The 12,206-nt window shown below is 44.2% G+C and overlaps 1 protein-coding gene across 1 annotated transcript; it reads left to right on the top strand.

Annotated features, from left to right (window-relative positions):
- Positions 1 to 97: 97 nt before the first annotated feature.
- Rsl1d1 (ribosomal L1 domain containing 1) lies at positions 98 to 11,322 on the top strand. The gene is made up of 9 exons (XM_050136307.1): positions 98 to 262; positions 937 to 1,076; positions 3,016 to 3,151; positions 4,524 to 4,672; positions 4,754 to 4,855; positions 7,116 to 7,209; positions 7,291 to 7,416; positions 9,621 to 9,863; positions 10,685 to 11,322. The coding sequence occupies exons 1-9, from the start codon at positions 185 to 187 to the stop codon at positions 10,925 to 10,927; spliced, it is 1,311 nt and encodes a 436-aa protein (XP_049992264.1). The 5' UTR covers positions 98 to 184; the 3' UTR covers positions 10,928 to 11,322.
- The last annotated feature ends 884 nt before the right edge of the window (positions 11,323 to 12,206 follow it).

Raw genomic sequence — 12,206 nt, 5'->3', positions numbered from 1 at the left:
CAAAGCGCCGCCTCAAGGATGGCTCTGACCCCTGCCGGCTCCCGCATCACCAACTACACGGAAATGGAATCCCCCGCCTTGCGGAAATGAAGCACTAGGCCCCCGTGCGGTCCCACCCCTTATCTTCCGGTTCCGGGCCGCGCGCGTTCCTAGCTCCCGGGTTCTGCACGAGGCTAGGAGAGTCATGGAGAGCTCTGCGTCCGCCTCCACCCCGGCCTCAGCGCTCACGCCGACCGCTCTGGAACATCTGGACAGAGAGCAGGCGAGTGAATGGGGGACAGCAACTTGGAAGCAGGGTAGTTGGGGCTCGCGTGAGCCATGGGTGCGGAGCGAGAGGCCTAGAAACCCAGAGCGGGCCCGAGAGTGCGTGTGCGCCCCGGAGCCCTAAGGAGGTCCCCGAAAACGCACCCCGGCGGGTTCGCTTCCCTCGGGCCTGTCACCCGTTTTCCTCCTGTTGAAATTGGGCGCTCCATTCTGCAGGGTTACAGGACGCTTGTACGCGCACGTGCGAAAAGTAGCGTCCTTAGGGCCGGGCGTGTGACGCTCTTTTCCTGATGTTCCCTCTGTCGTGGAGGGCAGGAGAAGCTTCGTTAGAGCTTGTAAGGACACCTTGTAAACAGATACCGGGAGCCGGTATTTGGGAGTTTTTGATGGATTCATAAATTGCACTGGGTTCAAATTCTAAGAGCCCAGTACGCTGATTGAAGTTTGCTCAATAGCCGGCCGGTGGTGGCGCACGCCTTTAATGCCAGCACTAGAGAGGCAGAGACAGAGTGAGTTCCAGGACAGGTTCCAAAACTACAGAGAAAACCTATCTCGAAAAAGAAATTTGACCGATAAAAAGAAAGAGTAGCAAAGGAAACAAACTTGTTTGTGTTTATGGGAGCAATGGTTAACCTAAATGGAGAAAATTAATTTATTTCTGTGTTTCTACAGATTAGAAAGGCAGTGGAAGTTCTGCTTGCACACTCCAAGTCAAGAAAAAACAATAATGAGTTACTTTCGAATGGGAATGAGAATTTATTTTTAATGGTGGTATTGTGGAAAATTCCAAAGAAAGAACTGCGGGCCCGAATGTAAGTTCAGGGGTTTTTTTGGTTTTTGTTTTGTTGTTGTTGTTGTTTGGCTTTTCTTCCTTCCGTTCTTTTTTTTTAATGGTCTCATTACAAAGGCTTGCCTGACCCCAAACTCAGGAATAGATCTGCCTCTGCCTCTTGAATGCCCAGGCTTTAAATTTTGAGTGTATCTATTTCTGAGTATATGAATGTGTACCACATATCTCCAGTGCTTGCTGAGGCCAAAGGGAAGTGTCAGATCACCTGGTACCGGCGAGGCAAGAGGTTTTGAACAGCCCAGTGTGAGTACAGGAAACTGAACTAAGGCCATCTGGGAAAGCAACAGATGGTCTGATCTGCTGAGTGCCCTCTTGGGAGCCCTCTTCCCCCACCGCCTTATTCTTTTATAAGATATTTTTAGAGACAGGCAGATCTCAGAGTTCAAAGTCAGTCTGGTCTACAGAGCTAGTTCTAAAACAGCCAGGGCTACACAGAAACCGTGTCTTGAAATTAAATAAAAATATTTTTTAGGTTGCATTTATTTGGGGGGGTGGGGGTGGGGCACACATGTAGAAGTCCGAGAATAAATATAATTTCTCATCTGCTGTGTTGGTCCTGGAATTGAGCTGTAAGCGTGTGTCTTTACCCATTGGTTCATCCCGCCTCCCCATATGCATTTATGTTTCTGTTAGCTACCTTGTGTCAGCTTCCTCTGATGTAGGGTTGACAGATAATTGTGGTCACTCTCCAACTCTCACTTGACCAAGTGTGTTCTGCTTGTTCTTCTTATCAAAGCAATATGTAGAATAGCTTGTTCTCCAAAAAATGATGGCTTGGGGAGGTTTAGAGGGAAAAACACTTTTGATTTCCAAATGTGGAGGTGTGTGCACAGAAGCTTAGGGGACCCTGAAGAGCATCAGATTCCCTGGAACTTGAGTTACAGACGATGTAAACTGCTATGTGGGTGCTGGGAACCAAACGTGGGTCCTCTAAAAGAGCTGCCAGTGCTCTCAAATGCTGGTCCAGCCCCACTTCACTTTAATCTATATGTCTGTAAACACATATGTTTATGTATGTATGTACACACATGTGAAAACACGTGCTGGGGTATGTGAGGGTATTCTTGGGTGTCTTCCTCTTGGGAATGCCATCCACCCCCTTTTTAGGCAGGTCTCATTTGCTTAGAGATCATCAACTACGGATCCTCGTGTGCACCTTCTCTCTGACATAGGTTCAGGGGATGAGCACAGATCCTTGTTTGTACAGTGAGTGCTTTAAGTTGTGTCCCGGGGGGATGGGGCGAGATTCCTTCCTGTGCTGCGGGACTGCTCTACAGTGAGCTACACTCCCAGCCCTCTGCATCCTTTATCTTTATTCAGTTTTTCGCTTGTGGGGCGTCCTTTTTTTTTTCTTTTTCTGTTCTTCCCCTACCTGTCTTAATTGATTTGATTTCTTCTGGTTTTGGTGTGGGTTTTTTCTGGGCTGGCCTGGCACTTTCCATATTCTTTCCTCATGTTAAAACAGGAATTGTCAAAATACCTGACTTGCTTTCCTTCAGACAGTATTTGTAGAAAATAAAGGTGGCACACGCCTTTAATCCCAGCACTCAGGAGGCGGAGGCAGGTGGATCTCTGAGTTCAAGGCTAGCCTGGTCTACGAGAGCTAGTTCCAGGACAGGCTCCAAAGTTACAGAGAAACCCTTTCTCGAAAAAAGAAGAAAGAAAATAAAAGTGTAGGTAAATGGGGCTGACAGGATGGTTCGGGTAGATATGCTCGCTCCTAGTCCAAGTGACCTGAGGAAAATCTCCTGGCACACATGGTGGAAGGAGAGAAACAGTCCCCAAAACTTGTCCTCCCACATGTGTGCCATGGTACACCGACAAAAATTTTTTAGATGAGAGTTTGTTTTGGATACTTTCTCTGGAATCATTGCTCTTTGTGTTTTGTCATTGTTTTACAGGTCTTTGCCTCATAGTATTCTAACAGATTCATCAGAAGTCTGTTTGATTACCAAAGATGACTGTGAGTCGCCTGAACAGACAGAATCTTTCTATAAAGCGCTTTTGAGAAAACATGGCGTGAGCAGCATCTCCCGGGTAGGAATCATGTTGCTACTTTGAAGTCCTTTCAGAGATCTCATTGAAAAGAAATATGATACACTGCTATTTTTTTAGTCTATAGGTTTGGGTTTTTTTTGTTTGTTTGTTTGTTTGTTTTTTGGTTTTTCGAGACAGGGTTTCTCTGTGCCTTTGGAGCCTGTCCTGGAACTAGCTCTGTAGACCAGGCTGGTCTCGAACTCACAGAGATCCGCCTGCATCTGCCTTCCAAGTGCTGGGATTAAAGGTGTGCGCCACCATCGCCCGGCCTTTTTTTATTTTTTACTCTTTAGTTTTTCTTTATGGGTATGTGTATATACCCCTAAGCCTGCGTATATGTACAGTGTGGATACAGATATACTTGAAGTCCAGAGAGGGTTTCAATTCCCTTGGAGCTGAAGTTGCAAGTGGTTGTGAGTTGCCTGGTGGATATTTTTTTTTATTTTATTATTTCTCCTCATACTAGGAATTGAATCCAGAGCCTTACATATACTAGTCTAATGCTCTGTCCCAAACTTCCGATGTAGATCAGGCTGGCCTCCAACTTAGAGGTATCTTTGATTTGTGGAATTAAATTACCCCAGGCTTGGGGGGCTGGAGAGATGGCTCAGTGGTTAAGAGCATTGCCTGCTCTTCCAAAGGTCCTGAGTTCAATTCCCAGCAACCACATGGTGGCTCACAACCATCTGTAATGAGGTCTGGTGCCCTCTTCTGGCCTGCAGACATACACACAGACAGAATATTGTATACATAATAAATAAATAAATAAAAATATTTAAAAAAAAAATTACCCCAGGCTTGGATTAAAGTTGTGCACCAGGTGCTGCCTCCCCACCCCATCTCTAAAACATTTGCTTTTTAAAAACATGCCTGGGTGTTTTGTCAGCGTGTGTCTGTGCGCCTGATAGGTACAGGAACCCATGAAGGGCAGAACAGAGTCTTAGATTCCCTTGCGCTAGACGGGGGTGCACTTGGCTGTTAAGCCACTATGTGGGTACTGAATCAAACACAGGTCCTCTATAAGAGCAGCCAGTGCACTTAACCTCTAAGCTATCTCTCCAGCTCCTGTTTTACTTTGTTTTGAGATAGCATCTTTCTCAATTGCCTGGGCTAGCCTCAAAGTTAGCATTCTCCAATCTGAGACTCAAAAGAAAAAAAACCAGGGTTTTTGTCCTGGGTCTTTAAATTATTCTTCTCAGTGTCCCCAGCATTTGGCACAGTGCTTGGTAAATTTTAGGTGCTCAGAAAGTCATTAAACTAAGAAGGGTGTGAGTCTAGGACTAACCTGAATGGGAAGTGTTAAAGATTTCTTCTTTTGTGTCAAGTTCTTAAGGTTTTTAGTTTTGCTTTTTTGTTTGTTTGTTTTTTCTAGATTATCCCTTTTAGAACTTTAAAAACAGAATATAAAGCCTATGAAGCCAAGCTCCGCCTCCTGGGTAGCTTTGACATCTTCATTGCTGATGAAAGAATTAGACGGCATTTGCCTACACACATAGGAAGACACTTCTATCAGAGAAAGAAGTAAGTTGATTTGTGATGACTGGGCTTCAGTGGTAGGAGTTTTTATCTTTGTGGTGTTCTGACATCTGTGTGTTTTTACAGAGTTCCGGTATCTGTAAACCTTCTGGCCAAGAATCTGTCCAAAGAGATTAAGAACTGTATCACAGGTACCGTCTTAAACATCTCCAAACAAGGTTCTTGCAGGTAACAAGAGGAACATCTATGCAAACCTTTAAACTTTACATGTTATAGCAATCACATCCATTTTTTTTTCTTTAAAGAGTGGTGTTAATGAAACCAGATCCTTCTATTAAAACCCTAAGAGACCAGATGGTTGTAGATCTTTGGGTAGATCTCTGAGTTCGAGGCCAGCCTAAAATACAAAGCAAGTTCCAGGACAGCCTTTCTTAGAAGTGACTTTAGTCCCCTGTTAACAAGTTTGTTGTCGTTGTGATCTGATTTTCCTGTGTCTTCACCCCAGTAGGACACCAGCTACAGACCAAAGAAATGCTTCTCTAGGTCTGTGGCGTTACTCAAAAAAGCACATCTGACTAAAGCAGCTAAGTAACTGAAGGCCGTGTACCACTGAAGTTCTCTGTCCAGCTATAGGCAACTCAGTGCAGAATTTACATAGCCTTGGGGAAAAGCCTCTTCAGTCTTGTCCCTGTGTAGACCTGCTGATATCCCCCTTTCTGGGGCATGTTTCAGCTGAAAGGAAGGAGCTACATACTTAAACCTCAGGTTCATTCTCACCCAGGGTCCTGAACTGTTTGCAGCCTTACATCTAGACTAAAGGAAAGACCTTTGGAGTCGACAAGATGGTTCAAGTTTAAGGCTGGCGACTTGTTTTTGATCCCCAGGACCCACATGGTAGAAGGAGAGAGTCAACACCGCATGTGTTTTCTGACCTCCACATACTGTGAGACACCAACATTCACACAACACATACACACACACAAACTCAAGTACAGTTCCCAGCATGCATGTTAGATGTGGCTTACAACCACCTGTAATTCTACCTCCTGGGGGATTGAGTGCCTATGGGCTAAAAGCTTATGTGAACAGACTCAGACATACATACATATCATTTAAAATTTTTTAATCCTAGCATTGGCAAGGCAGAGGCAGATAAATCTCTGAGTCAGAGATATACTTGGTCTACATAAAGAATTTCAGGCCAGGTAGAGCTATCTACTGAAAACCTGTCTCAAAATAAATTTTAAATAAATAAATTTTAAAAAGCTTTTATATAGGGCTGGAGAGATGGCTCAGAGGTTAAGAGCACTGACTGCTCTTCCAGAGGTCCTGAGTTCAATTCCCAGCAACCACATGGTGGCTCACAACCATCTGGTGCCCTCTTCTGGCCTGCAGGGATACATGGAGGCTGGACACTGTGTACCTAATAAATTTCTTTTTTAAAAAAATCTTTTATATAATGTAATAGATGCCTTTGTTCTTTTGATATGGGGTTTCACTGTATAATTCTAGCTAGCCTGGAACTCACAGAGGTACTCTGGCATCTCTACTGAATGTTGGGATTAAAGGCATGTCCCCTCAGACACACCCAAAAACATGGGTGCCATTATACCCAGTAAGGATAATGATTGCCTATCGGCCTTATGTGGTCATTGATGGTGTCAGTGTTGCCTCCTACTTGCAAGAGGGAAGCACCCCTGGTTGGTTTCAGTTAAGTAAGAAGAGTTGTCATAGGCTGATGTCAGAAAGCCACAAAGGTTGGTGACTCACATGGTCCTAACATGGGGAGGCCTGTGTGGCATAGTGACTCTGTGTTTCTTTCATACTGCTCTTCTCTTTGCCTGGCACAATGGCTTCCTGTCTTCTCCCACCCTGCTGTTCACCACAGACAGCTAGTATGCACACACATGCAGAATAGACAGCTAGTATGCACGCACATGCAGAATAGACAGCTAGTATGCATGCACATGCAGAATAGACAGCTAGTATGCACGCACATGCAGAATAGACAGCTAGTATGCATGCACATGCAGAATAGACAGCTAGCCAGTGGACCTGTAGTGGTGGGCCCTGCTACAGGATCCCTCCTGGGCTTCCCAATCATTGCCTATTATTCCTTGACCTTTGATAAAGTATGCTATCTGTAATAAGTAGGAACTCTACTTGTGAAGGGCACATCTGGATGGATATGGAACTATGAGGTTGCAGTGACCCTTGAGTGATTCTGCTCAGAACAACTTTAGGGACCAGTATTGTGGGTGTCAGGGCCATTTCTGGGGTCAGTTCTCTAGACACTGAGTTTACAGGAGTTGAACTGCCACTCTCAGCCTCCATGACTTAAGTTCAGGCTGTCAGGCTTCTGTGGCAAGTTCCTTTACTGGCTGGGCCATCTCATGGTTCAACCCATGTTTCTGCACAGTGGTATTCTACTTTAGGTAATAGAGTTCTAAAATACAAAAGTTAAGAGTCTCTATTTATTAAATTCTAGTGCTGTGCGTGTTGGTCACACTGGAATGAAGCCTCAGCACATCCTTGAAAACATCCTGGCTGTCTCAGAAATGCTTTCAGAAAAACTGCCAGAGGTACAGTATGGCGAGTGTTTGAGTCGTTACGTTGAGGGAAGCAGCAGTGTGTGTGTAGATAACATTATTTCTTTGTTTCAGAAATGGCAGAGTGTGAAACTCTTGTTCCTAAAAACTGAGAAGTCGGTTTCCCTTCCCATTTTTTCCTCATTTGTCACATGCCAGGATGAAAACAACATCATGCCCTTCAATAGCTTGAGGAAAAAGGTTAGTATAAGTTAGAATATTGGGTGGGGTGGGCATAATGATCAAAGTGTAAGCCAGGTCATAGGGCACACCTTTAATCGCAGTGTTCAGGAGACAGATGTTACATGAAGGGGTCCCTTGTTTGTTCCAGTCGCCTGGCTTGCTTAGCCCCAAAATAACCACACAGAATCTGTATTTATTAAAACACTGCTTGGCCATTAACTCTAACGTCTTATTGGCTAACTCTTACATCTTAATTTAACCCATTTCTATTAATCTGTGTATTGCTGCTTTGCTGTGGCTTACCTGCTAAAGTTTCGACCAAGAAAGTCAGAAGAGGGCATCAGATTTCCAGGAAATGTTCTCCAAAGTTATTGTGAGCTACTATATTGATTATGGGAATCCAGCGAGGTCTTCTTCAAGAACAAATGCTCTTAACCACTGAGCCATCTCTCCAACCACCTTTTGTTTTGTTGGGGCAAAGATTTGTATCACTACCATGCATCTAAAATTTCTATTGGCCCTTTTATTTACTTGTTTGTTTATTGTTTGGTTTGGTTTTTTTAGACGGGTCTCACCATGTATACATGTCTGTATACTAAACAAACCTTGAACTCACAGAGATCCATCTGCAACTTAGAAGCACAATCTAACAATGTAAAGAGCAAGCCTTTTGATACTGCGGCTGGTTGTCTCTACCCATAGTCAGCTAACACTTGAAATCCCGGTGACAAGTTACCTCACCCTTGCTGGGACCACTCTGCTACATGTTGTAGCATTCCCAACCTTTGTGGGATTTGTGAAGAGCTGGTGCTGACAGCAGCAACTGGGTGAATTAACTCTGCAGATAACCTTCCTTCCTCCTTCCAGAATGCTCTTTATTATCTGTGCTGCTACTAGAATATACTGCCTAAAATTAGCGTGGGTCTTCCCAAATCCATTTAAGGAATTGATCCCAACACTTGAAAGGCAGAGAGGCAAGTGGATCTCTGAGTTTGAGGCCAGCCTGGTCTATATAGTGAGTTCCAGGACAGTCAGGGCTACACAGAGAAACCCTGTCTTGGGAAAAAACAAAGATAAACAGTTAAAGGTACAGGAGTGATTGGCAGGAACCTTAAGAGTATGCTGAATCCAGCCACCTAAAGCACATCGAAGACTGGAGGCTCAAGGCTAGGGAGATGACTCCATTGGTGAAAGTGTTTGCCGTGCAAACATGATATCTGAGTGTGATCCCAATTCTGGGCCGGTGGAGAAAAATGGATCCCTATGACCAGTCAGCCTAATGGTCAAACCGCAGATTCCAATAAGAAAGTGGGTGGCTCCTAAAGAGCCTCAGTTGACCTATGGTGTACACATACACACTTACACAAAAGATGGGTGGGTCAGTAATGATTCAAACCAAACCAGGGCTTAAGTGGGGATGAGGTTTCCATTTATTTATTTATTCATTCATTCATTTATTTATTTATTTATTTTGGTTTTTGGAAACAGGGTTTCTCTGTGGCTTTGGAGCCTCTCCTGGAACTAGCTTTTGTAGACCAGGCTTGCCTCGAACTCTGCCTCCTTAGTGCTGGGATTAAAGGCGTGCGCCACCACCATCCCACCATCCAGTGGGTTCTGCTTCCCTAATGTAGGTGCTAGGGTTTAATTTCTCTCTCTTTTACCTTCCGCTTCTCATTCTCATGCTTACAATTTGGTGATGGGTATTGAACTGTTGAGCCCTTTTGCAGGGCCTTGCCTATAGTAAGCATGTACCCTACCGCTAAACTAAATCCCTAATTCTTTTTGTTTGAGACAGAATCTGAGTCTTTAGTACATAGACCAAATTGGCCTTTGAGTTTGCCATCCTCCTATCACAGCCTCCCAGCTAGCTAGGAGTGCAAGCATGTACTAATATTCTGCTGTTATTTCACCTACCATCTGTGGGGTGGGTGGGTGGGTGTATGCTCGGAGTCAAGGTAGACAGCCGGTTGTGATAGAGAGTGTCAGTGATTTATCTTGTGGCAGGTAGGTAGGAGAGGTGCAAGGGCAACCCCCTTGGGTACACATTGAAACACCTGTCACCCCACAGACAAGTAGAGCTGAGTTTTAAGTGCTTGGAAATAGGCATTCTGTGTGCATGGTCAAGGATGCTGTAGGGAGTTTATGAATAATCAGAACTGTAGCTTCTCAATCTGTTTTCTCTGAATGTTTTTCCTGCTAATCTTTATCTGTTGTTTTGGTAGGTAATAAAGAAAAAAATGAATTATGAAAAAGAAAAGTCGAAGAAGAAAAACAAAGTGTTAAGGAAAAGCTCCAAAAAGGCTGCATCTCAAGGTAAAACTAGCAGTGCTCCAGTGAAGGCCCCAAGATCCCAGAAGAAAGAGACCAGCAAAGTAAAAACACAGCCTGAAGGGGCAGACGAGAGTGAAGAAGCAATCCCACAGCTGGTCCCAATAGGAGAAACACCGAATAAAGAAAACCTGGAGGTATTTTTTTTATTGGCATTGGTAGTTGTGTGTCAGGCAAGCAGAGCTAAGTGATGGGAGTCTTATTAGTTTTCAGGCTGTAGGAAGGCAGGTACTGATTGACTTTATCCTGAAACATCTTGAGTAATGTAAAAGGCCTGTGTTACTCAGTGACAGTTCATCTTCTAGGAGTGTAACTCACATGTGTGGGCATTCGTTGTAGCGGGTCCATAAAGTGAGCAATCCAAACACGTAAACATAGGATGTGTCTGCTGCCAGCATAGTACAACATACTGGTGTGCAATTCTTGGTTTTGAGACACGGTCTTGTTGTGTTGTTAGCCTGGACTTACCTCCAAAGTGTTAGGATTGCTGTCACTGTACCCGTCAGCCTTTATTATTTTTAATAAAAGGAAAATAGAAGTAGGGATGTATTCTAAAATAAAAACTGGGTATTGGTGGGGCACGCCTTTAATCCCAGCACTCAGAAGCAGGCAGATCTCTGAGTTTGAGGCCAGCCCTGGTCTACAAATTGAGTTCCAGAACTGTTTCACAGAGAAACCCTATCTCGTTACAAAAAAAAAAAAAAGTTATGTGCTAGGCTGAAGTATGAGCTGAACGCAGCCTGGATTACAAAATGAGTTCCACCCAGGTGAGACCATGTCTCAGAAAGAAAAGGACAGAAAACAAAAGTCTGATGATAGAAAAGGCCATTCCTCATTTCGCCATGCCGAGGTTACACTTAGAAGTTACAATCAGAATTGTGTCTCGTTAAGTTTGATTGTGAAATCTTGGTCCTTGTTGTTCTAGACTTAATTTTCTTTCCTTTTTTTTCTTTTTAAGATGCAAGAAAATATCACAGGGGAAAAGTCTCCAAAAATGAAACCTTATACAAATACACATCAGGGAAAGAAAAGGAAGTCCCTACCAGCTACAGAGACCCCAGAAGCTTTAGGGCCTGAGACCGCAGGAAAGAAGCCAAGAAGTATGCCAGAAACCAGAAAACCAGAGGCCAAGTTCTTTAAACCCAGGAAATCTTCCAACGCGCCCAAAGACAAAGAAGCCCAAGTAGCCCACTCAAACTAAAATCAGGTTTCTCTGTCTGAAGGAACCCTATCAGAGTTAACTGAAGAGCTATTCAAGAATACTTGGACAGGGAGGGTGTGGTGTCATACACTGTGAGACGTAGAGATAGGCAGATCTGTGTGGATTTGAGGCCAACCTAGTTGTCTACCTAGGGAGTTTAGGCCAGCCAGAACTACATAGTGAGATCCTGTCTCAACAGACACATCTGAACAAAACTGGGTGTGCACTCCTGCATTAACACTCAAGAAGCCAAGGCCAGAGAGTCATGAGCTTGAGGGAGCCGAGAGTTTGGCAAGAATCTGTCTTTAAAGACCAAACTTCAGTCCTGGCTTGGTGATATAACACTTTGCTAGCATATGCAAGGTCCTGGCTTCAGTACCCAGAACTGTTTAAAACACACACACACACACACACACACACACACACACACACACCTGCACATAACAAAAGGTACTCTGGTCCTGACCCCATGCAGTCTTACCCAACAATTCATTTAATGTTTTTGTAAAGTTTCCAGGGGCGATTCTGAACTAATGTTTCTATTTGTAAAAGACTAGGGATTTGAAGCAAAAGCATCTATTTTTGTTGTTCAGTGTATTTCTTGATAAGAGTGCTTATGTTGTGTTTTAATAAAGTGTGGCATCTGCTCTGGTGAACGGTGCTGTGTGGTGGTGCTGTGCATCTCACCTGACTAATTTGAAGACGTAGCCGCGGCATTCCATCTCAGCAGGAGAATTTAGCCACTGGAACTGTTAAACTAGCTTGTGCAAATACTCTAAGTAGCCAGTTAAAGGGTTGATGGGTAATGACTCAGGCTAGGAGTACCGGCTTCTCTTCAGAGGACCCAGGTTCACTTCCCAGCCAGCAGCTTCACAGTGGCTCGGGGCTCTAACTCCAGCTCCAGGGAGCTGAGGCCTTCTGGCCCCAGGCACCAGCCCAGAAATAATGCAGATGTGTATATATATGCAGACAAAACACCTAAATGTTAAAAAAAATTGAAAAATCAACTACAAAATGGAACTGAGAGGTTTCTTGTGCTCCTCCAGATGGTTGCTGGGTTAATTTTGATAATGAGCTAGCACATAGGTTAAAGGGTATCCTGGAGTACCTCTGTGTAGTACTCTGTGGTTTTAGTCTCGGGCACCAGACCTCATTACAGATGGTTGTGAGCCACCATGTGGTTGCTGGGAATTGAACTCAGGACCTTTGGAAGAGCAGTCAGTGCTCTTAACTCCTGAGCCATCTCTCCAGCCCCCGGAAATGCTTTTAAAAGAGTATA

Source organism: Alexandromys fortis, unplaced genomic scaffold (genome assembly GCF_014885135.2).
Source record: "Alexandromys fortis isolate MF-2015 unplaced genomic scaffold, M_Fortis_MF-2015_v1.1 scaffold_29, whole genome shotgun sequence".
Taxonomy (NCBI): domain Eukaryota; kingdom Metazoa; phylum Chordata; class Mammalia; order Rodentia; family Cricetidae; genus Alexandromys; species Alexandromys fortis.
The sequence above is the reverse complement of the archived record's forward strand: the minus strand, read 5'-3'. Positions and strand labels throughout refer to the sequence as shown.

Excerpts from the sequence above, each read along its gene's own strand:
- Rsl1d1 (XM_050136307.1), top strand. The coding sequence starts at position 185 with ATGGAGAGCTCTGCGTCCGCCTCCACCCCGGCCTCAGCGCTCACGCCG. Across the intron at positions 263-936 it reads AACATCTGGACAGAGAGCAG|ATTAGAAAGGCAGTGGAAGT; the intron begins GCGAGTGAATGG and ends GTGTTTCTACAG. Across the intron at positions 3,152-4,523 it reads GCGTGAGCAGCATCTCCCGG|ATTATCCCTTTTAGAACTTT; the intron begins GTAGGAATCATG and ends TGTTTTTTCTAG.